A 25019-nucleotide genomic window follows, 5' to 3' on the forward strand; every position below is an offset into this window, starting at 1 on the left:
CGTATATATGTGATGAAGTCATTGCATGATATATAGGCTTGCTGTGTGAGGAAAAGCAGTTTGCATGCTAGGCAGCCCCGGGGAATTTACCACGGCCTGTACGACATTGTCTGCTTCCAGTGATACTGTAGCTTTTCAAGCCGATGGAACGATGTAGGCTGACAATGAGCTTTTTGTTCCGTTGCTACAAAACCAGCTTTTCACTGACATGTCAAGACTGTCAAGGAGTCAAGTCTAACTTGTTTTTCCAAAAGGAATGACTGTTGCCATACTGTAGAGCTGAAGATGTGATATGTTAACTGTGCTGTGTAAAAACTAAACTATTTTAACCCATTTAGTAATGCATCTACAGTTCTTTCCTGGTGTGTACATAAGCTGGGCCCCACTCTTTCAGCCAATGTTACATTAGCAAGCTGAAATGATCTTGTTCACTCTTATCCACCTCATTTGGTTCTTTGAACTCAGCTACATATTTGATTTGTTAATCTTGGATTAAGTAATCTTGAATACCAATGCACTCTTTTTTTTCTAAATAAAGGCAACATGAGTAGAACCACAATCAGCACTCATGTGTTTAGCACACTTTACAGTAGTTAATTTAAAGCTGAGAAGGCATCTTAAACACATTTTACTATGAAATGAAAATGCCGAAAGCTGATTAAACTTAAAGGTGCTGTAGAGGTAGGTAGGATTGCGAAGATCCAGGACTTAGCCCAAAAATATTAACATCAACAACTTCTCAGTCCCTCCCCTCTTTCTGCTAAAGCCCAAAACGGTCTCCTAAGCCCCTCCCCCCACAAGGTGTGTGCGTGTACAAGAGCAGTGATTGACATGCAGTTAGACACCCCCCCTAGCCCTGATTGGTGCATCTGAACAGGGAGCTGTGGATTTTTGCAAATCGCACTACAGGCTGTAGGTGGTGCCAGAGGAGCCAGATTTTGTTTTTAAATTACCTGCTTCATGTAGTTCTACTGGAACATAGGGTCAGTTTCAGCAAATATGACAGAAAGTTAGTTTTATAATGGCTGCGTCTCATTTCTCTGTCTTACCCCTTCCACTTAACCCTTCCCCTTAGTTTTGCGCATTCACGTGAGAGTAAGGGATATCCCAATTCTCGTTTTGATCGAGGGGTAGGGCTAAGGGGAAGTGGTAGATACCCCTTAGTTTTAAGCAAAGTTGCGAGCTTACTTGAAAGCAAGGGGTACCCAGAATACACTGCGCAGCCGGCAACAATGGCGACCAGATCAACCAGAGAGACCCATAAATGTAAGTATTTTCGGCTTAAAGAATTTATTTAAAAAATTACGATCGTCTTGTTTTGTGCTCTACACAGTCCTGTACATATATATTTGCAACCATGTTCTTAATTGAAACGTTTTTAAAAACGTTTGCTACATTAACGCGAACGCTAACGTTACATTGCTGATTTGCACAACAGTCCCGCATTTCTCTGCCTTGAATGGACTCCATGCATGTCTACAGTTTTAACTAAACTCCATTAGCAGCAACTTGCTTTGGAGACATCGATACATGCTTTACATTTACCGTCCTGTATCACACAGGGACGCATGAGGAGACCCGGCAGCTGATCCACTTTCGGGCTGAAAACGAGCAGAAGTTGCTGCGTTCATGTTGTAGACATTCATTATTGTATTGGTACTGTATTATTGTAATCATGTGTAATTCATTCCTGTTCACGCACCTGTACATTGTTGTTGGTTATGATACAGGACACTAATGAAAGAAATGGGGTTGGAGGGAAAGGTTACTGGCCAACAGGCATCAGACTGTGGTCTGGAATTTCAGAATAGCTGTAGTTTTTTTGTTTGTTTGTGGTCTTGTGTGCCTATTTTTAGTTTTATACATTTGAGTGCCTTTTTTATGTGTGTGACATGTAAGTTATGATTCTAATAGTTGTAATAGTTGTAATAATGTTATGTTTACTTTATTGGGCAATAAAGACAGCTTTTCGTTAACAAAGAAAGTGTTTCTGAACATCAATGACATTCAAGACAGTGATAACTGAAACAGATATACAACACACCATGCAGTGTGTATAAAAATATTTTTTGCAAACAGACCAAAGTATGTATGATGACGCAACCAAGTGGTGTCTCGTTTCATAGGGGTATGTTTTCACCCCTACCCCTTACCACTCGGTTTCGAGGGACAAGGGCTAGGGGTAAGACAAAGGGGTAGGGGAAGGGGTAAGACAGAGAAATGAGATTCAAGTCTTACCTACTGCACCTTTAATTTAAATTTAAATTGTCAAAATCCCCAGTATGATAACATTCAAACTTTGGGTTGAATAAGCCATGTTTCTTTTGCTCATAAAATAACTTAATGGCCGGGGGTTTAAGCTGAAAAGTCTCGATCCAGGTAATTGTGAATAAACTGCACTTTTGCTCCGACAACAGCGCCATCTAAACTTTAATCTAGTCTTGAATAATTGAAAGAAAACAGGCTTTTGTCCCATCAACAATAAATCAAGCTAATGCAGTGATCCATGTACAAAGAAAAGGACATAGCAGAGGATTTACAGAATTATTAACATGACTAATGCTCATTCTCCACCTAATTTTTCCACGCCCAGGCATCAACAAACTTTTCTGTCACAAGCTCAAATCTCATCTCTATTAAACTGGATCATTAAACATTTAAAAAAAACACCCTAAACATTCTGGAAACAAGTGAACTTGGAAAATTAACTATATTTCTGGTTTCCAATATAATTGACTCCAGGCATGTTTGTGTAATGCACATGTAAAAAGCGGTTGTCAGAGACAGCAAACAAAGGCTAAAAACCACCACCACATTTCAGCTGCACGGCTTTGTCTGAGTGCTACAGACCAACAGGCCTTACATAGGCTGCACCTGTGCAATCATGACATACATCACAGGTGTGTCCTTTGTCCTCATGAGTCAAATTAAAGAATGAAGGAAAACTAAATATTACTCAGCCAATATGTACCTTATCTAAGTTTAGGTGTCTCCATTAGGTGTATAACTTCAAATTCGGAATAAGTAAATAATACCAAAGCCTCTTTTTGTGCATTTAATGTGAAGACAACTGATGATGAAATTCTTCTTCTAAAGCAAGAGTATTTTTGCAAAACATTTCCTGTTTTAAATAAGGAAGTTGATTTTTGTCCCTTCTTCTCCTTAACTGCTGTATAGCAATTTTTTATATCCTGAGCCGGTGCAGTGGCCTTATGGAAAATATTTTGCATTCCTTCATGAGGAGTTGTATGCCCAATTTTACTCTCAGAAAAACCTGTGTAGTATTTCTACGATTGCAAAGGTCTTTACATAAACGCACATACAGTATGTGCCTGGAATTAAGTTGTTTACACCACAGGTGTGTGTGATTTTTTTGTTGAGAGTATTTTTTTACCTGCTTTGACCCATATTTTTGATTCCTGTGTTTGCACAAGATCCCTATCGTTTACAATTGAAACAACCTGTATGCATACACTAATTTATGGGAATGTTGATTCAAGCTGTTTCTTTCTATATGAATTTAACGTTGAGATAAGAAAAGGTATCCTTGACAGCAGCCTAAGCTTGTGCAGAAATGATTGCCATTACCTCAGCTCAGAGGAAAGTGTGACATCTTGTGAGAACCCAATGACGCAATGTTCAGAAAAATATGATCCGTGCCAACATCAACACAACCAATTTGCTTTAAATGGAAGACAGGTGCGCTTCCTATAAGTGAATTAGGTGCTCTCTGGTAAAGTCATAACGTGTGGACTGAAAGGTCGCACTACTATGGCTTCAGTTTACTACTTGACGTCATGTTTTCTTAACCTCCAGATGCTCCAGATGGTTTGGTACACAGAACTAGGGCTGCATTTTTTTTTTTTAATCGTCATCGCAATATCAACTGGCGCAATACACACAGGCTGCGACATATTGCGAAAGACACTCCAAGATTTTTTGCTTCAGTAGAAGGTTGCACTTCATAATGTGTCTCTTTTTTTTTTTAGAGGTTCAGTGTTCAATAAAAGAATGTTGTAAATGATTTCCTTTCATTTGTTTTAAATTCAACAAGCAATGTGTTGTATTTTAGCAGAATACTGGAAGCAGCAGAAAGGCAGAACTGAGTACACTTTAATATCCGTTTATTTATCCCAAGTATCGTATCGTTATCGCGATATTCAACGATATCGCATATCCCATATTTTCCTCATGTCGTGCAGCCCTACACAGAACCATCTGAGAAGCCGTTATTGGAAACTGTTTGGACTTTTGGCACTTTCAAAAAAACACCTGGCAGGTGATTGGATGGACCAACAGTCTATCACGTCCGCCATTGTTGTTTGAACGGTCGCGGCAGTCATACACACGTAACCTCGCTCAGAGCTGCCAGTAGCTCCTCACTGGACGCTGATTGGTCCGGTCCTCTGCTGTTCAGACACAAGATCTTTCACTTGAAGTCTGACTAGAGGGATTTTCGTGTGTATGTGATCTCGCGAGAATCCAGCTGCTGTGCAAGGTACACGTTTTCTCTCAATGAACAGAAAACACACTTCTCTTCAATTCCATTTGCATTTATTCTAAAGGGAAAATATATAATTCAATAAATATTGCGGCAACAACATTGGCAAAGACATTTGAAGGGGACATCAACATTCAAGAAAACATGATACTGTACACGGGGAGGAGACAACAGGTCAGAAAATCAAGATAAGAGTTGGGCCACTGAGCTGCCAAATGTGACAGCACCGGCATTTGCAACAAGATTATGGGAAGTTACATTAAAAGTGCATCAATGCCTTTGATATTTAAACAGCTCCTTAATTGCACTGTTAAGAGGAAAAAAAACACACTAATTTACACTGTAAACAACACTGTTTGTCAAGACTTTAGAAAAAGTCTCATTTTCCAATTAACACCCATTTGTTGTTTACATGATGACGTATTTCAAATGAAGGTTAATGGAACCCATACACTGAAACGACCTAATTTTGAACCATGAAAGGAAAATAAAACTAAACTACAATTTAAGCGAAGGCCCGGTCACACCAGAAAGTGAAACGGCAAAATTATTTTCCTTGTCTTCGCAAAATATGTAACCTCTCAATAGGGCAGCAACCAACGATTTTTTTCACAATTAATCTAATCTAATTAGTTTAGTCTATAAAATGTCAGAAAATGGTGAAAAATGTAGATCAGTGGTTTTTCAAAGCCCAAGATGACGTCCTCAAATGTCTTGTTTTGTCCCCAACTCAAAGATACTGAAACTAGAAAATATTCACATTTAAAAAAACTGAATCAGAGAATAGTTACAGTTGACTTAAACCGATTAATCGATCATCAAAATGGTTGGTGATTAATTGAATAGTTGACAACTAATCGATTAATCTTTGTAGCTCTAAACCACTAACAAACTAGCCAGACAGCTAACGCCAATCAGACACATTAGCTCCATGAGCTTCTTTTAATTTTTGTCTGTGTCGTTTACTCCCCCTCCGCTCAGTATTGTACACCATGTTATTCAATGAAGAAGTGCTAACGATTATTTTCAGTAACGATTAATCTGCCGATTATTTTCTCGAGTAGTCATGTAGACTATAAACTGTTAAAAAGTAGTGTTAAATGACAATTATTTGATTATCCAAATAGTTGCTGGTGTGCCCGGGCCTGTGTGAGGATTTTACCAAACAGCAGAGTCTGAACACTTCATGGAAACGCAAAGCAAAGAGCTCTGATGTTTTCACAGCCTAATAAACAAGCTTTAGTTGTTGCTTACATTTACACTCCCTCCCTAAAGTGCAGTGGGAAAATGACTCATAGCTCAAACTGGCTGTCAGCCTGTTAGGATATTCACATTTTACACAATTAGTCCATGTGTGTTGGTCAACTAAAGCTTTACGACCCATTAAGGGTCCATTAAGGGTTTTAAAACTTGTTATGCAAGTTTTTTTTAATTTATTTCAAAACAGTGTCACTAATTAAAAAGGGCCAAACTGCATTCATTCATCACAAGGACTTGAGGAATTGTTGGCCATATCCTGGAGTCTGACTTAAGCTTTGAGTCATTTTGCTTACAGCTCCACAGTGATACAGAAGAGTCCACAAACGTGGCATTGTGGAGAACAGTTTGGATAATCTATCTTCAGTCTTTTTATCTATAGCTGTTGAGGTGAAATAAACTGGCACAGAATGGCTGTCTGACTGCTACAAACAAGCTGTTATAAACTCAAAGAACCACTCCTAGGATTAGCTGTTCAATGAATTAAACTCATCAGGATGAAGCTAAAATTTAACAATGATGCAGTAACACAGCAATGACTTCACATTATACCGACGAGATATCAGAGACAGGGGACAAACAGCATCAGGTTTCCTTTGTGCAGGACTGAGAAATTGCTTTTCTAATGTCCTCTGCACACAGACTATACAGTTACAGGAGCAGGTGGGGGGGGGGAGGAGAGGAGTGAATCAGTTCCAAACTACAGTGAGGAGTTGGTGTACAAGCCCTCTGAGCAAAAAGTCTCTGATCCAGCACAAACAGCAGCTCCTCGTTTTTTTTTCTCCCAGGCAGCAACCCCCCACCCCCCACCCCCATCACCAACTTTGGCTCTCATTCAAAAGATCACATGTTCTTAAACCCTTCCTTTACAAATGAGCGTCTCCTAAATGACATCACTCCTCCTACTCATTTCCTGCTGGTGTGGAAAGCCTCGACCGCTCTGTCCTCCCAGAGGAAGCAGGTCACTTCCCCAAGCAGGTAGCTCGCTGACAGATAGCTTCCTCGTCCGGTGGGGCAGGGGGGGGCCACATGGATTGGGACGCTACTACGCATTGAGTTTTCACTGGTGCAGAGTATTCCAGTAACGTGTACATGAATTGAAGCTTATAAAACCCCTTTCCAGACAAATAAGGGGTCTTTAGCATGCAGGAAAGAGCGTTGCCCCATAGCTTCCTGCTTGCACTTTGCGCTGTCTTCATTCTCAGTCTAATCCCCCTCAGTCTGATCAGTCACATCACTGAGCAACTTTTGGCTTTGTCCTTCCGGAGGTCCGAGGCCACGGCCGCCAGGTCGGGCCTACTTGGCATGTGCGAGATCCTCTTGTTGCCGCGGGTGGCCTTACTGCGCTTGACATTTTTGCTGTTTTTGTTGATGCAAGCCAGCGTGGCCACGTGGAAAATGTCTCTGACGCTGTTCTCAGACTGCTGAGCCGAACACTCAATGTAGGGCGCCGAGATCTGCTTGGCCATGTTGGAACCCTGGGGAGGAAGAGGTCAAATATGGTCACCAGGGGAATAAAAGGCTTGTGGGTCAGGTTGACGCATTTTTTAAATTACTTGCGTCAACAATGACGACAAGATTTTCTCTCTCAGGGATCAGTTATGGCTTAAATAACAATGAGCGATTATTCATGAATGATTCCAGTCACAAAACTGCTTTGCTAATCGCATGTTACATTCAAATCTGCCGTTAAAAATCGGTCATCTACAACACTTTTGATCTGCATACCTGGTCATAAGAGACTGGTGTCTGTCTGTGGTTGGAAAGCTCCACCAGTGTGCTCAGGTCGGTGCGCAGGTCTGACTTGCAACCAACCAACAACATCTTAGTGTTGGGACAAAACTCCTGGATCTCCCCTTTCCACTGTGGAGAAAGACAAAAGCTTGTATCATGCAACACTCAGAGAGAAAACTCTTAATTGATTCAACAGGAGAAAGCAAAATGGTAAATTATCTAGCACTGCTGTTCAAAATGTAGCTCCCATTTTCTCGATAGACCACATATGAAGAAAAAAAACAAGTAAAATGTTTGAAATGTTTGAAAAGTATTATTTAACTGCAATTAAGTGTTAAAATATGCATGTTGGCCAGAATGACCTGACACAACATCCCATGAGTCCCCCCCCCACCCCCGTCACCCGTCCTTTAAGTACAAAGGTTAAAGCTGCCACTTCCTGGAAAGGAACTACAAATAATCCCCAGGTTTCCTCCCTGACAACAATAAATGCTCTGTGATCGATGGTATTTCTCCAGGGGCTTTAATCTGAGGCTCATGTGCCTCAGGGCTGGCTGGCTGGCTGGCTGGCTGGTCAGGGGATCAAGTTCATCAACATTCAAAGAGGAAGTTTCTTTGTGCAATGTGTCTGTCATTTTCTGTCTGCACAAACACCACTATGAGACCAATGCTAATTCTAATCTAGACCCTCATTGTCTGAAACAGGACCTGTGACTAACACAACTTGCGGTAAACACAGTGAACTTGCTCATATTGTAACTTTTATGGACAGCTACAAAAACACGCCATGACGACAGGAAGTTCCTTACAAAAGAAGAGCACTACCAGGTGAGTTTCACTGTCAAAAAAACAATGATTTTACATTTTTAGCAACCTTTTTTTCTGAGTACAATCAGAGGTGTATAGTCCAGGTGCCAGAAAGTAGAAATCCTGTCCAGCAGCTGTCCCAACCATCACTAAACCAGCTCCTCTACCAGGTAGATGAGCTCGTTAGTGAAAACACCTGTTCTAGATGTAGAGGCAGATCCAAAAACATGGCAGGATTTTTACTTTCTGGCACCTGGACTATACACCTCTGAGTACAATCAAAGCCTTCTACCAGTCAGATGACTGTCTGATGCTGCATGTCATGCTTTATGTTCAGTACACACATGTGGGAGTCAGCCAGTGTGACCACAGTCATCAGACGTCAGCTCCATGTGAGTAACTGGCGGCTACACCTCAGTTTAAAAGTCAGTCAGTGTGTGAGAGTGTTACTTCTACTATTCCCCGCTCCAGGGATTCAACCCAGCGACCCTCCAGTCACACTACGGCTTTACATCCTCACATCACAAGATCTGACGTGACTGAGGCTAATCTCTTGACTGTAGACGCGGCCTTTGTCAGCGGATCAAACCAAATCAAAGACTTTACAGTGGTGGAATGTTTAGAGTTTAAGGGCTAAAAGAATTCTATTGAGCTTATCAAAGGCTCGATCACTGCTTCATGAATGAATGTGTCAGTAAAGAGGAACAAACCTTTTTCAGTACACTGTCGAGTGTTTCAGGGCGGCTGATGTCGAAACAGATGAGGACGGCGTCAGAGTCGGGATAGGAGAGAGGCCTCACATTGTCGTAGTACGGAGATCCTGAAACAGAGGAAGACAAGAAGCTCAAACAGTATTCACACACACTGCAAATCAACTGGTTTGGTTTTTGGGCAAGGACTTGGACACACAGGTACATGCACCAGAAAATTGGACAACTTTTGTCACAAGGATGGATTAGCACGTTTCCCAATTCAAGACTGTGATTGTGGAAGAAACTTTTTTCCTGGGAGGCCTAAAAGTCTTCACCGCATTAAAGTGAGGGGCAGCAACTAAAAATGTACAGAGAACCACAAACATTCTCTTGAATGCATGAACGCAACCAAATCACCACTTTTAACTCTAAAGCATTTCTGACAGTTATTCTCATATGGCATGATTGCAGCTCAGCCATCCATAGCAACCATTCGAGAAAAACAAATAATGCCGCATCAGTTGAAAGAATGTGCTGACTACGACGGGATGACTTGTTGAAGAAATCCTCTCCCGAGAAATGGAGAACTTCAGAGCGAGGAAATGACTCCCATACTCAAAATTGATACCATATGTGAGGGAGACGCCCAACTCTCCGGCAGACTGAAGGGTCTCCAGAGAGGAAGGGGGTGGGGGAAGGGTGGCGTCATGTCAAGGTGAGTCTAGATCACATGACAAGCAAGAGCTGACCACACACAAACAGCTGCCAAGAATCTGGAGAATTTAGTTTTTGGTAACTGAAGGTTCCCCTGGGAGGTCTTTTCTAAACACTGCTGTGGAGAAAAACCAGGAATGTGACACAGACACACACACACACACACAATCTAGTATTCCTAATCTAAACAGTCTGGATGGGAGACGACACCGTTTATACAATCTGTGCTTCCTTCCAGGCCTGGGCCTCGCACAACAAAGCATGACGATAGCTGATGTGTGGACAATAAATGTACCGCTGCTGCATACAGAAATCTGAACCATATCTATGTCCACACATTCCCAGTATTTGAGCCAGAGTTGTCTGGGAGGGGGTCAAATGGGCCGGTTAGGTTACTGCTCCATCCAACAGGGACAATAAACAATACTGTGAAAAATGTATACCCATTGAGCGTAACATTACTTAAATGTTATAAGAATTAATATTAGACATAACTTCTCAGTTTGGCCAGGGTTGTGCATCTAACAATCAATATTTTGCCAAAGGTCAACTGCAAAGAACTTGACAATTAATCTGAAAGTAGACTACCACACCATACACTTTAGTTATAAATAGCAAAATGTATTTTTTTTTTTCACAGATTGACAGATTGCTCAGCTCTCAATTTAGGAAATTAAGAGACTGATGTGACGTGCTTTAAAGTATACAAGACAGTGTGGCTGGTTGGCTCAGTTGGTAGAGCGGGTGCATGTATGCAGAGGTTTATTCCTCGATGCAGGAGGTCCAGGGTTCAAGTCCAACCTGTGATGGTTTTCCTGCATGTCTTCCCCCCTTTCATATCCCTGCTTTTCTATCTAATAAAGGCAGAAATGCCCCCAAAAAAAAAAAAAAAATAAATAAATAAAAAAAATATATATATATATATATATATATATATATATATATATATATATATATATATATATATATATATATACACACACACACACACACACACACACACACACACACACACATACAAGGCACTATACTACTATCTGCTAGCATTAGTTGTTGGTCAGTACTCAACTGCTATCTAGCTACAGCGCAAAGAGCTGGAAAATGACCGGATCACAAATGGAAAGAACGATCACTCTTTTCAGACAGTAAAAAGATACAATCCTTCCGAACTTTTTAAATATCAAAACAGTACAGAGTGGCGTTTTTTTTTCTAGCAAACCGCTTTGCAATATAACAGTCTAACAGTTACATTTTGTAGTTTGGCCATCTCACGCAACATAAAATGTTAAAAATAAGAAGCCTTCTTACAGCATTGAGCCTGCATTTAATTTTATGGGGGGCAATTGGGTGCAGGGAAGTTTGGGGACATTTTATGTTTTAAGGAGGTCATTGTCTCAATTGGCTCAAACCATGAATTCAGTGTTACATTCCCAAATGTTGATCTGTTTCTTAATGCCTTTTACCATTTCAAAAACTATGCATCAAAGTATGGATGCCAGGAACTACACAGAATAAATTATTTTGAGGTCTTGATCTAAACATAATGTGTTAAAGATGGGAACAGGCTTGTTATTTCCCAACGACTCTGTGCTTTTCCACTCAATCCCTGAGGATCTTTCGGAAAGCCTTATGATAGGTGACACCACCTAAACAAAAAGACCCGACTCTGGGCTGCAATCAAACATGGCAAAGGAAGTACAAAGCGAGGAGGAATTTGGGAACCCCACCACAAGAATTTATTTCCCATTTTTCATGGCTGTCTCACAATCAATCATGACCGCATTGCATTGTCTGAAGGTTTTTCTTTTTTTTCTGCCTGGAACCAATCACTGGAAAAATAAGACTGCGACCGAAAGGGTAAGCTGTAGAGTCGGTTGACATTTAACAATAAATTGATTGTTTTTACCAACCCAATAAGGGGAAAACACACTTATCTTATTTGCTGGCTGCAGTGTGTGTGGTCTTGGTTTCAATGTGTCTCTGCACATATTCCTGTTTTACCTGGAGATTAAAGTATTTATAGCTGCAACTCCTCGGAGTTCACCCTGCACAACACAAAATGGAAACTTTTCACAGAGGATCAAAATTTGCATGTGGCTTGTTGAAGAGGTCTGTTATGGTTTTCAGGAGACTTTTAATCTGAGAAATTTTGTTTCTTGTCTGCTGTTTATAGCGGAGTCATAACTGAATTGGGCCTGCTCTGAGACTAAAACTCCACTTCAAGGTCATCTTCATGCCAACCAGAAAGATAAGAGGAAAGCCCAGAGCTAGCACACACACACACACACACACACACACACACACACACACACACACACACACACACACACACACACACACACAAGACCTGGTGACCGTCATCTAATTAGCTCCTGTCATTGTTCTCCCACAGGATCTCTAAATCTGGAAGGAAGACACACACCCTGTCCTCCCTGTCCGCCCTCTAAACACACATCGACACACACACACTCTCCACTCGCCTTCTCTTAAACAACTCCTTTGTGTCTTGCACACAGCAAATGATAGCGCAATGACATGAGACGATACAGTATACTGTGAGACAATGCCAAACTTCCAATGTGGTCCTGATGAAAACATAAAGGACTTTCCATAACAAAAGCGGAAACTCTTCCCTAATGTAAAAATGTTCTTCCTTTCTGGTTTGTTAATGTGCTTTTCCCGGCTGGTTTCCACAGCAGCTGGGATGAAAAGCCCCACTTAATGCAGTAAATGCACATGAAACAAATTGGAAAGTACATTCTACTCTATTCATGTAATGTGACTCAGAATTCAGAGTCCCAGATGTTTCCTGACTTCCACCAACAAAAAAAAAAAAAAAGAATCTGATATTTCCTGATGTCTGGAAAACTAGGGCTGTCTTCAATTACAGAAATTCTTAGTGGACTAACATTGATACGATTTTGTCGACTAATTGATAAGTTTTTCCACAAAGAACATGCAAAAGCACCATTTTAAATCTCGTGTTTGCTAAAGATGTGCTCTTAAGTTCTTGAAACTAAGTCATTCAGCGTGAAAAATGACTAATTGACTAAAGAAATCATATACGACTAAGATCAAAACAAGGGGGCAGCCATGGAATACGGTTCTAAAATAATCCACGATGTTGAAGACATCCCACTCTGTGGGAAGCCTTCTCACAAATGGCTTACAGACATGGAAATGTACAAACGCATACAGTCCTGAGGTAAGCCAGCTGCGACTGACAGTCTGGAGGTATGGCAACAGGTCTGCTGGTTTACTGCATAGCTAACATAGCTGAGCAGAAGTGAGCAGAGGGGCGGTGAGAGTGTGTGTGTGTGTGTGTGGAGGCGTTAAGCCTTCAGGGACACCTGTGGAAACAACAAACAGCGACAGGCACGTCCAGCCATCCCACATCACTGAGCCTAAATATGTAACCTCTCGCCAGCCAGACACATTTAACACAAACAGAGGAGAAGTTTTAATTTAAACTGAAGTAACCTGAACATAGATCAGCTGTTGTTGCTGTGGTTACCAAGATAATTGCTGCTGCAATCACTGCTGTGTCAAATGTGAAAAGGTATCGAACAGCTAATATGATATGAATACAGTAAGATATGATGTGTTACATTACAACACAATGAATTACTATGATGAGAAACATTACGCTACAATATGTTACGATGTGATACGTTACCATAAAATATGTTATATGTTACTTTACGATGTTACTGTAAGATAAGATATTCATTACAATATGTACCGATACAATACGATATGTAACAATGTAATACGGTATGTACGATACCATAATATGTAACGATGCAATATGTTATGCAACGATACAATACGATATGCAACGATACAATACAATACGATATGTAACGATACATTACGATATGTAACGATACAATACGATATGTAACGATACAATACGATATGTAACGATACAATACGATATGTAACGATACGTAACGATACGTAACGATATGCAACGATACAATACGAGATGCAACGATACAATATGATATGTTACGATACAATACGACAGGGCTGCCCAATTTGGGGCCCGCAGGCCTATCTTTGTGGGGTTTGTGGTGAGAACGTGATCCGTACTCGAACCGCACCACTATACATACCCCGCAAGTCTGAGCTGATGTCTCCTGTAGTCAGGTGTGTTCAGCAGTCTGAGCTGATGTCTCCTGTAGTCAGGTGTGTTTAGCAATCTGCGATGAAGCAGAGCAGCAAACTGTAGCAGCAATGTTTCTATCAGAGAAACAGACTGCGGTCAAGCTGCCGTCCATCACTCGTATCTCCGTGGTCAAACCAGCTGCCGGTAAAGTTGGAGACAGACGCCGGCAGAGCAGAGCCAAGTCTCGGTGACCAGAGCAGACATAGTAGCGTAGCGAAACAATGTCTGATAATTTAAATGAAATGTGCTGGTTTGATCATGGAGATGCAAGATATATGCAATAGTCCAGAACACAGGACCTTCTTTCTGTTTACTTTCTTGCTCCCGCCCCAAGACACATCCGACCAATAAGAGGAGTTGACTTTCTTGCCTGATTTGTAATGGTGCATTTTGGTACGCCTGGATTTTTCCAAGTGTGAAACCAAACCAAACCGACCGAGGGCAAATCGCTCCGAGTTTACTATCCCCAACTGATTCGGACCAAAGCACACAAACTACAGGTGTGAAAACGATCACCTCCATGACATTCTCCCTCTGTCAGTAAGTTGGCTGGAACCTGATATTGAGGGACTTTTGAAAAGTATAGACAGGCTTCATGTCTCCCACTGATATTCCAACTGATAAACAGTTGTAATGTATGTCGAGGGGCATGTTCTGCCCTGAATGTAATGAATAATCAAATCTATTTGTATTAATAAATAGTGTTTATTTATAACTTATGAATATGTATTTTGTTATTCCTTAATATGTGTTCAACTTTATGATTTATGATATGCAAATATGCAAAACATTTCAATTTAAAGGCCCACGACTTGAACGTTTAGTTTTGGACCGCGGTCCAGCCCGATTCATTTTTGGCCCTTAAAGGGGAAGAATTTGGGCACCCCTGCAATACGATATGTAACGATACAATAAGAGATGCAACGATACAATACGATATGCAACGATACAATACGATATGCAACGATACAATACGATATGCAACGATGCAATACGATATGCAACGATACAATACGATATGCAACGATACAATAAGAGATGCAACGATATGCAACGATGCAATACGATATGCAACGATACAATACGATATGCAACGATACAATAAGAGATGCAACGATATGCAACGATGCAATACGATATGCAACGATACAATACAATATGCAACGATAATATACAATATGCAACAATATAATACGATATGCAACGATGCCATACGATACATTTTATGATAAAATATGTCATGAGTGACAGTATATGTTACAATACAATGTTATAATAAATAATCAGCAAAGTTGTGATTGATCAGGCAATAAACAAAGTATATGTAAAAAAGCCTTAGCCTTAGTGTAAACAGTTGTTTTTTCCATAACTCCTTCATTTATGATTTAGTCGTTTTTGTAACATGTAACTTCAAGACAAACATTCATCTCTCAGATCTCATCTAACATAAAAAACAAACAAACAAAAAACTCCTAACATCCACATTTGTGCAGCTCAAACACTATAAAAGATCTACGTAAATGAGCTCTGAGGGTGTTAATGACACTTGAGGTCACATTAACAAAGTGTGAATCAAGTACGACTCCACATTACAACACACAATTGAAGTTCAACATGTGCATTCAAACAGGAAAAGAAGGACACAGAGGGCCAAGGGTGCAAGGTGTTCAGTGTCGAGACCGGACAGAGATTTTAATGTCAGGTGTAAGATCACACAGAAAGTCCTTCCGTGACATTAGCAGACAGGAAGCCTATTAATCTCTCCCAGGATTCCACTGTCCTTTAGTTCATATACTGTATCACCACTGTTTGCTCAAGGCTCTCTCACCAGTCGGCAAATTCCAGTGTGATTCAATTTCCCCTTGGAAACGAGGTAAGGCTTTAGTGAACCACGCCACTTCTCTTTCACTCCGCTAAGGATCTGGGCCTGCTGGGTACAATAGGGGTCTTTGTAGAGGAGGAAGTAGAAACCTTTAGTCTGAGGAATGTCAGACATGCGGCTCCAATTCGCTGAGCCCAGAAATGTGATCCAATGCAACAATGGCTGCCGACACAAGAATGGAGGGGGCACAGTGTGTGTGAGCAGCCGAGGGGCTTACGGAGTGCATGAAAAAGTCCCATAGTTCAGCTGTCCAGCATTACAGGCGAAACCGCACATGCAACATGCTCTAGAAGCTACAGAAGGAAATGATAATCCGGACTGCTCTATCCTCTATCATTATTTATCTTCCTTTAAAAACTCCTTTATCCGACTTTCTTCCTGTTTCTCAAAGTGGGTCATCTTCTAATGTGCAAAATTGGCAGCTGTTCAAATCAGCACTAAACAAAAAACAACAAGAACTTTCCCTTTAGGTTCCTCGGGATAAATATTATCAAATGAGATCCATGGGGTCTAACACGTAGGTCTCTTTGGGAGTCCTTGATGTGAAAATGCCTGAGTGTTCCTGTGTTTTTCTTATGAGATTTTATTGAAGCTTTTATTTGTCCTAGCTTTGGGAAAGTGCCTAAGAAAGTTGGAACAAACACCGACCTCACACTGATTTCTGGAGTACTAAGTTCTTTCGTGCAGTCCACTGCAACATAAGTACATTGTGAATATTTCACTAGTGCAAAGGTGTCAAATGTGATTGAACCAATCTTCCATGACCCTAGGATTAGCGCTAATACGATTAGTTGATTGACTGAAAAATTAAAGAACACCGTTTTGGTTTATTCTCACCCTTCACGGAGCGTCATTTCCAGACGCAACAAGCAGCTGTTCCCAGAGTAAACGCTCTCATAAACCCACCAAACAGCAGACAGACACACTTAGAGACTAGCTTGTGAACATAGTGGAACACATAGCAGCTAAAGAGACAGATATTTTTCCCAGTAGCTGGTGAACAACAAACCAAAGCTAAAACGACAGTGAGTACTGGATTTACATTTATCCAGTGGTCAGAAACATGACCCCAAATTAATGCTAATGTTGCTCCATATCCATATCTGCGTTAGTCATTAGTCAGTGTTATTTTTACAGCTTGTTGCGCTGCCCACTATTCAGCCAAACAAACCGGTTTAAGCATCAATACATTGTAAAAAGAATGAAATAGTTGTTGCCTTCTCAAATGTGAGGATTTGCAGCTCTGTTGTCTATGACTGTAAATTAAATATCTTTGGGTTGAACCCTTGGGCTGGGAAAGTGTGATGGGTAGGTTTTATGTTGTTGCTCCTATTTTCTGACATTTTAATAATGGAAATAGTTGGTAGTTGCAACCCTGCCTGAGATTATGTACTTACAGGTTTTGAGTTTGACTTTAGCTCATTTCAACTCAGGACAATGAGAAGAGGCCTCAGGCACACAGGTACTGGGCCACAGGGGTTGTTCTGTTTACCTTCCTGTCTTCCTGTCCTCCTGTTTCTTGCACAAACACCTTTGCAGCTCATTTAGACATGCAGGCAGACAGCGTAAACCGCTTCCTCTGCTGGTGAAAGACATGCGAAGCATCAAAGGCTGCGCCTCGGCCCCGACGGGCCCCACCCTGAGGCCTGGGAAACAAAGCTTGCACAGACAAGCAGGGTGAGGGACAAATGGAAGGCAATACAACTGGCAGGCATTTACCTTAATGACCTGAATTACTCCCATCTCCCTCCCTTTTAAAACACACTCACACGCCTGCCATCTCATTAGGCCACTCATCACTGCAGAACAAAGACCACCACACTGTGTGTAGGCGAGTGTTTGTGAGGGAGGGGGTTGGCAGTCCAGAGTGTTTGTCTTCACCTCTCTCTTGTATAAATCCTCCTGGTCTTTGTCCTAGTGCATGCTGGGATCACACACACACACACACACACACACACACACACACACACACACACACACACACACACACACACACACACACACACACACACACACACACACACACACACACACACACACACCCCTCCCCAGCACACCTCAGGAGATAAGGGATCGATTGAATTGGCTATGGCTGATGGGTGTCTCTACAAAGGGACCAGTCAAGCCAAAAGCTGTATCAATCAGTCACTGTGTGTGTGTGTGTGTGTGTGTGTGTGTGTGTGTGTGTGTGTGTGTGTGTGTGTGTGTGTGCATGCTGGGTGGGGTTAAGGATTGAAAGGGGTGGGGGGTCTGGCTCCATCTCAGACCCACTGATCTAATAGGAACGGCATCCCCCCCTTGCTGTTTTATGAAGCAAAGAGAAGAAGAAAAATGGCTCCAGGCAGTCGGCCAACGCAGTGCAATAAAACAAAATTCTCACTCTAGCCGACTTTCATTTTTTCGCCTTTCCACTTCCACGGTACGCACATGCTGTAGGGGTGAAAGAATTTGAAATTTGACCTCCTTGTTTTGCAATCTTGTAGTGTTACTAAGCCTGGAAATAAGGGTTACTTACTCTGAAGTGTAACACACAGCAAAAATGTAACTTTGTGCAGCTTTTGCTGTTTAAAGGAGGTTCAGCTGTAACATTTTGTGCAAAATCAACATTTGTAAATTGACTCTGTAGTTTTGCTTCGTTTCATGCTGATCTTTAGAGTTCGACAAAGTTACTCAGACATCGCTCAGGAATTCCAGGCCAGAGACCCGCAACAGCTGGCTGTAGGCTTGTTCCCGCCCATCTCTCTCACACACACACACACACACACACACACACACACACCACATGCTCACACACATGCAACATACGCCTCACTCACGCCTGACTGCTGTGCTTTTCACTGCTGGGCATTGATGGATGGGAATGTGGGTTTGTTTACACACACACACACACACACACACACAAACACACACAAAGCAGCTGGTTTGGACCCTGAACACAAAGTCCAACCAACAAGCGATAAAAGCTGGGGAGCCAGTACACGTGTTGCACAACAAAACTTTCCCAAAAACCGCAGTGGGAAGAATTTCAAAGTGTGTTCTCCAGATGTATGAATATACGCTCCGTTCAGCCTATCATTATCTTTCCTTTCCGGTTTCTGCTTTAGCTTTTCTCAGCTGGGAATAATTCATAAATCAAATCCAGCACTTTGATGCATTTCTGTGTTAACACTGAACTATTATACTAAACGTTTCCATGTAGGTAAAAGGTGAACCATTTCCTAATCTGAGGGGGGGGGAACGTGCCTGGCTTCCAGACTATGAGAAAGGATTAACCCAGCTTTATTGATTAAAATGGGTCACAGATTCATTTCATTATTCAAAAATGTAAGCCTGGGTCTCTTTATATCTTATGATCTGGACATTTTAGGGAAATACCTCAGCGTTAGTGTTCAATTTGACCTCTATTTAATCATCTCTCTAACCAGCAAGAGAGCACTTTGCATGTCCACAGGGGTCACATGGGGTTTGTGCATGTTTGGGCATGTCCGAACATTTCACCACAAATGATTTTGCAATGACACTGCCACGAAAGACATTAACATGAAGCACACAAGAGAGGTGATGGAAGGCATAATTACCTGAGGTGTCCCACAAACTGAGCTCAATCCTCTGCGTGTCGATTTCAAAACTGGCTGTGTAGTTTTCAAACACTGTGGGGACATAGCTCTGCAGGAAACATGAATGAAACAAGTGTTTGTATCTTAACATTTTGGTTGAAAAATGACCAAAATGAGGCTTATAACAGAAGAAGTAATACAACATTATTACCTTTACAATAACTAGTGCCAATGCTCAACTAGTATACAGCACTGTTGTCCCTATTGTACTGCATTTCTTGTAAGCATTACAGCTACACCACACACTAACTATACATGCATCAAATAGATAAAACTCAATGCATGCCCTTCAACATTATTGGAGCACCAACCCATCTGACACATCCAGCTCCATAAAAGCACGAGCTGTTTAGTTATCACCGTGTATTAATAAAACCAGGTTAATTGGCATCATGTTAATCAGTGTGCGGGCTTTGCAGGGTCTCACCTCGGGGAAACAGTCCTTGGCGAACACGTGAAGCAGGGCAGTCTTCCCGCACTGGCTGTCTCCCACCACCACTATCTTACACTTCACACTCTGACTGGGATCCATGCCGGATTTCAGAGATAGTTTTTGACACGAGCGTCTCTCCTTCATTGATTTCACTCGGAATTAAGTATAAAAGTCCAATCCTGTGTGCATGTGTGTGATTTGTCGAGATGTAAACGCGACAGAAGCTCTTCCCAGGTTGCCTGCCTGCCTCCTCCGGTGTCTCCGCCTGTTCTGAGCCGTTAAAGGCCATTTGCCTGTATTTATAACGTCGCAGGAGCCAATGGCAGCGGCTCTCCTCCTGTCGGGATGAGACTCGCTCCACACAGCAGCCTGCGGGGCCTGTCCTCCATGGTGGCGCCCCCTTTTGGACTACTCTCTGAACACCACTTTTACATGAAATACATACAAATTAATTACAGTTTTTGACGATTGCTCACACACTGAAATCAAAAGTATTACACAATTATCAAAACCCTACACTCAGGGAGCAAAACGTTGGCCCAGATGTGCACCACTATAAGCACAATGTCAGCTTCACACTTTTTTTGCAAAGAAATACACACATTGATTTGCAAAACATTAAACACACTTGTATTTATTAGACACAGAAGTATATCATGATGTCACTTCCTTGCAATTCCAAAGCACTGACTGTGAAATTACCACAACTATGAGCCAATCTGTGAAACACAGTCATCAGGTGCGTAAACACATGATTGCTTAATTGTAGTACACACCATTCAGGTTTAAGCACTATAAAAATGCAGCAGGTAAGTTCACCTGCCTTCAACCAAAATGAAAGGAAAGGAGTCAGAAGAAGAGGGAAGGTGATAGGGGGAATCCACAGAGGAGGAGAAGGAGTTAGAGGAAGAGGTAGCCCTCATTCAGGCCATGGAGGACGCCTGTGAACAGGTTGACTTGCAGCTGTGCAAGGATGAATTGGACATTCAAGACGCTTCTTCCCACGTTGTCATGCCAATGAGGATGTATCGCCTGTGATGGTGATGAAATTCTCTGGCCAGATCCAGCTAGGCGAAGAGATAATGTCTAGTATTTTCTTGTACTTTTCTGTAATTGTAACCTGTACCGGATACAGTATTTTATGTTTGTCTGTTGTTTGCTGAGCTAACAGTGTTATGCACACTACTGTAGTAGCTGTATGAAAACTGGGACATGTTTTGTTGTGACGTACTAACTGATTTGGGTATATGGAGGGAAATACATATTTTCCTCAGTCTGCAGCATTGGTCTTGTGCAGTGTTTGGTGAACTTATTGTATATTTGCACTTTCTCTGTGTACTTCATTTACAGTACTCTAATCACTGAGAAGTAGAATTGCTAAAAGTGTTTTAGGATAGCAACAGCAGTGTGTAACTGAACAGAATTAAGTCATATGAAATGTGTATGTTTCATATGGTAACAAAATATGTTTTTTATAAGTTAGCCTATAGTTTTTGCAAGTGTTGAGGTGTTCTGCTAATTGGATGTGTGGTTGTGATAATAGTGTGAGGTGTTTTGAAAAAATGGTCCCTGCTTTCAAAATAGTGCTTAAGCAATCGAAAAAAAACTGTAACATCATAAAATTTGGAAGAAAGTGAATTTACCTTAATTTTTATGTTGATGTGTAAAAATGAATAAAAGATACAAATGTCACGTGTTTCATTCACATTACATAAATAAAACTTTAAGAATGGAGTTAGAATATAGTTTTTAATTACTCATGTTCATTTACTAAAGACAAAGTTTTTCAGTCTCATGTTTTTTTTCACAGACACGGAGTGATACTTATTGTGCAAATGAATTTGAATCATAGCCGTTGTACATGGTTATTTTATCACCAATGAACCAATCAGATTGCTTATTTTGAGCTACTCGTTTTATAATCATTAATATGTTCCCTACACTTTAAACAATATGTTGATTGTAGCAGGTTCATTACAAAATGTGCTTTAAAAACGTTTTGGCTGGGTCAGAGCACAATAAAGGGCCTGTCAAGGATCCTGCTACTCACGTGGGGTTAAATTTGATCCCAAAGTGACGCGGCAACACACCTTATTATCATCATTCTCTATGTTGTATACACATTTCACTCGATTCTTACAGTGAATGAGCCCTTGGGCTCCGTATTAGCTGAACACTGTGAGCAGGTATCGATTGAGTCACACACGTGGAGGGTTTTCTTTAGGAGCAATCCAATTAGGAAAAGCAATAAACCCAGTGAACCCAGTACCAAGCGCTGCTTCTTTCTAGTAAGCAGCTTTGGGAGTTTCCCTCATTATCTGTGCATAAAACACCTACGTATTGGGGCATAAAAAGCCAGAGAAAACACATTAGCTTTCATCTAGATCCTTATGAGAAGACACAGAAAAAAAAAAGTAAAATGGAAACTAGATTTCCCTACAGGCTCGATAAAGCATCACATTCACATTTTTCTATCTTTTTCAGAGTGTGAACAGACCCCCTTCTGGTCTCAAGGCCTCACCTCTCAGCCTTCAGGCTACCTTCCCAACACAACAGCACTGCTATTTTTTTTTTTTTTTTTTTTTACAAAAATGGGAAAACAGCAGCGTTCTGCATCAGCTCTCCCCTCTGTGACAAAGTGATTGGACTCTCTGTGTTGCTGGCAGCGTTTTTTTTTTTTCAGTGGAACAGCTCCACCCTGCAGGCTGTGTGATGGGAGTCCCGTCTGTTGTGTGGGAGCTCTGCCTCCAGGACACAACACTGCCAGGAGAAAAGGGACAGGGGGATTTTACACACTATAGCTCTGCTATTTGACTGCCATTTCTGTACCATAAGCATTTGACCTCATTTAAATTCTGGCTGAATCAGAAGGATACAGAGATTTTACCTGTCATTTTGTGATTTTTGTATTTATGTGATATAGAAATATATATACGCTCATCATCATATATGCTCCATCTCTACATCCGTTATCCTCTGATGTTTACCATTTCTTTATGTCCAAATAAATGCATCTTGCTGAGATTGAAAGGGCCATAGCAGAGGAGACAGTGAGCAAAACCACATTAGCTGAGGTGTTTACACAGTGTGGCCCTGTGCCCTTCTCCAGTTTTTTTTAGGCTGACTACTGTGTGTGTGTGTGTGTGTGTGTGTGTGTGTGTGTGTGTGTGTGTGTGTGTGTGTGTGTGTGTGTGTGTGTGTGTGTGTGTGTGTGTGTGTGTGTGTGTGTGTGTGTGTGTGTGTGTGTGTGTGTGCTTCCTGCATTCTGCTGTAGCCTGCAGCGTTGCCAATCTCACATTTGGGCCAAAGTGAGATTTTGCAGAAACATCTTAAAGGATAATTCTGCGCCTTTATATATAAGATATCATAAATATGTGATGCATTAAGTAGTTATTTTATGTGTGCTATCAGTGTTTTGGTTTATTATGTAAAAAAGAAAAGTTTGATGATGGTATGGTTTACATTTTGTACTACGTTGTAATCTGCAACTGCCTTTATCATTTCAAGTGTTAATTGTAAAAAAAAAAATACCTTGCAATAAACCACAGTAAATTGGTATAAACTTAGAGCAAAGCTAAACTAGACACGTCTTGTATTGCATTCTGGTCTATTGAGTCTTATGTCAATATAGAAATTGGTTCCCTGCCCCCTGCATCTATATCTACATTTTAGATAGCTGAAATAGATAACAAACTGGACCCAGCTGAACATACAGTGTAGTGGACATTGAAGTTGGTCTTTATGTTCATAGAACTGGCAGACTAGTGCAGTAGCCCAAATACTGTGCATGGTTCCCAGAATAGAAATGAGGGTACCACCTGTTTCTGGTCACATGGGGCTGTCAACATCCTGTGCATGCAGACACCAACTACTCCTCATCAGAACAACCTCCATATATAGTCATTTTTATACTGCAGAACATCAAACCACAACAGTCTTTTTTTGGAGATAGGTTAACAGAACATGTACCTTAGCATCAGTTGGGTCAGCATCAATAAGCTCATACTGCATCTCTCCTGTGGGAACCCTTTCACTGTATACAGTATCTAGCTGCCTACCATAAAATATAATAATGCAGAGATGCCCTTGGAAAGTGAGGGATTTTGTAGTAGCTAGAATTTGGTTCCTAGACTGTAGGATTTTGAACGCCAATTTATAATAACAAAATAATGATATTCTGTACATTTTAATTAATAGACTAATCAAATTTGAAGCATACAAACTGTATGAGATGAATACTGGATGACCTTGCTCTGTATTCCCATAATGCTTTATTACACAACTAGGTCAGCACACGTCTACCTTGCAGTATTTTTTAAAGCAGTTCAATGTGTTGGCAGGGTAAATGCTGGAAACATAACATTAAATCAGCCACAGATATTTTTAAAGCTATAAATAATTTGATCTATTCATAGTGAACAAAGTTCCTCAAAGCAGCAATACTGAAGTTTCCAATGACAAACTCACATCCGTGTGGCAAGCACCTATTTACTATCTGTAATATCCAGCATAGTTCAGGTCTGGGTCATGCACATAATTGCACATAATTCTTCCTGTGTGCGAAAGCTTCTTGGAGTACCAAATGAGAGGGATTTGTCATGTTGTTGCAATGATTTCCAGAAATGTCAAGCAACCACAGTTATGGTAATCATTTGAAAATGATGATTAATGTTTTTCCAAACAGGTCACAATGGAAGAGGATTAGGGCCACATGTGAAAAATGTATTTGAGTTCTGAGTTTAAAGTCAAAATTTGTTGTTAAGTTGTTGTTTTTTTATTTAAGTAAGACTTCTGACTTTATTCTCAGAATTCTAAATTAGGAACTCAAATAAATTCTTCTCATATGGCCTTATACTAATCCTCTTTCATAACAAAATGTTTAAGAATGAGTAACAAATAATACAATTTGAAGTGAATCTGAAGTGGTTTGGTTTTAGCTAGTGGGCCAGCAGTGCTGGGGGGGTGTGATGAGTGAGTCTAGGTCACTGGGCCGCTCTTCGTCTGCCCTGACGGCATGCTGCCCCACAGTTATCTCTGTCGGCGTGCATTCAATCAGCGGGGCACTGACATTTACTGCAGCACACATTCACTTGTTTCATTTTGGAGAGGGATTTCCTGGATGGTTAGTCACCGTGACTGGGAAATTAAGGGCAGATTCAAAACAGTTCAGGGAGAAATAGCGTTGGAAGTCTCTTTTTGTTCTTTATTCAA

The 25019-nt window shown here is 41.0% G+C and overlaps 1 protein-coding gene across 1 annotated transcript; it reads right to left on the reverse strand.

The window, feature by feature from the left end:
• Positions 1–4537: 4537 nt before the first annotated feature.
• Positions 4538–20090, reverse strand: rnd3a (Rho family GTPase 3a). The gene is made up of 5 exons (XM_039793517.1): positions 19803–20090; positions 19337–19424; positions 9010–9119; positions 7487–7621; positions 4538–7236 (listed from the first exon to the last, which is right to left on the reverse strand). Exons 1-5 carry the CDS (start codon positions 19950–19952, stop codon positions 6988–6990), a joined length of 732 nt encoding a protein of 243 aa, XP_039649451.1. The 5' UTR covers positions 19953–20090; the 3' UTR covers positions 4538–6987.
• Positions 20091–25019: the final 4929 nt, after the last annotated feature.

This window comes from Perca fluviatilis, chromosome 24, assembly GCF_010015445.1.
Source record: "Perca fluviatilis chromosome 24, GENO_Pfluv_1.0, whole genome shotgun sequence".
NCBI lineage: Eukaryota > Metazoa > Chordata > Actinopteri > Perciformes > Percidae > Perca > Perca fluviatilis.

What these genes read in the sequence shown, in the direction of transcription:
- rnd3a (XM_039793517.1), bottom strand. Translation starts at nt 19,952, where the DNA reads ATGAAGGAGAGACGCTCGTGTCAAAAACTATCTCTGAAATCCGGCATG. An exon ending in CCAAGGACTGTTTCCCCGAG is followed by an intron (nt 19,425 to 19,802) that starts GTGAGACCCTGC and finishes TGTTTCCTGCAG; the next exon opens with AGCTATGTCCCCACAGTGTT. An exon ending in CAGTTTGTGGGACACCTCAG is followed by an intron (nt 9,120 to 19,336) that starts GTAATTATGCCT and finishes CCTCTGTTTCAG; the next exon opens with GATCTCCGTACTACGACAAT.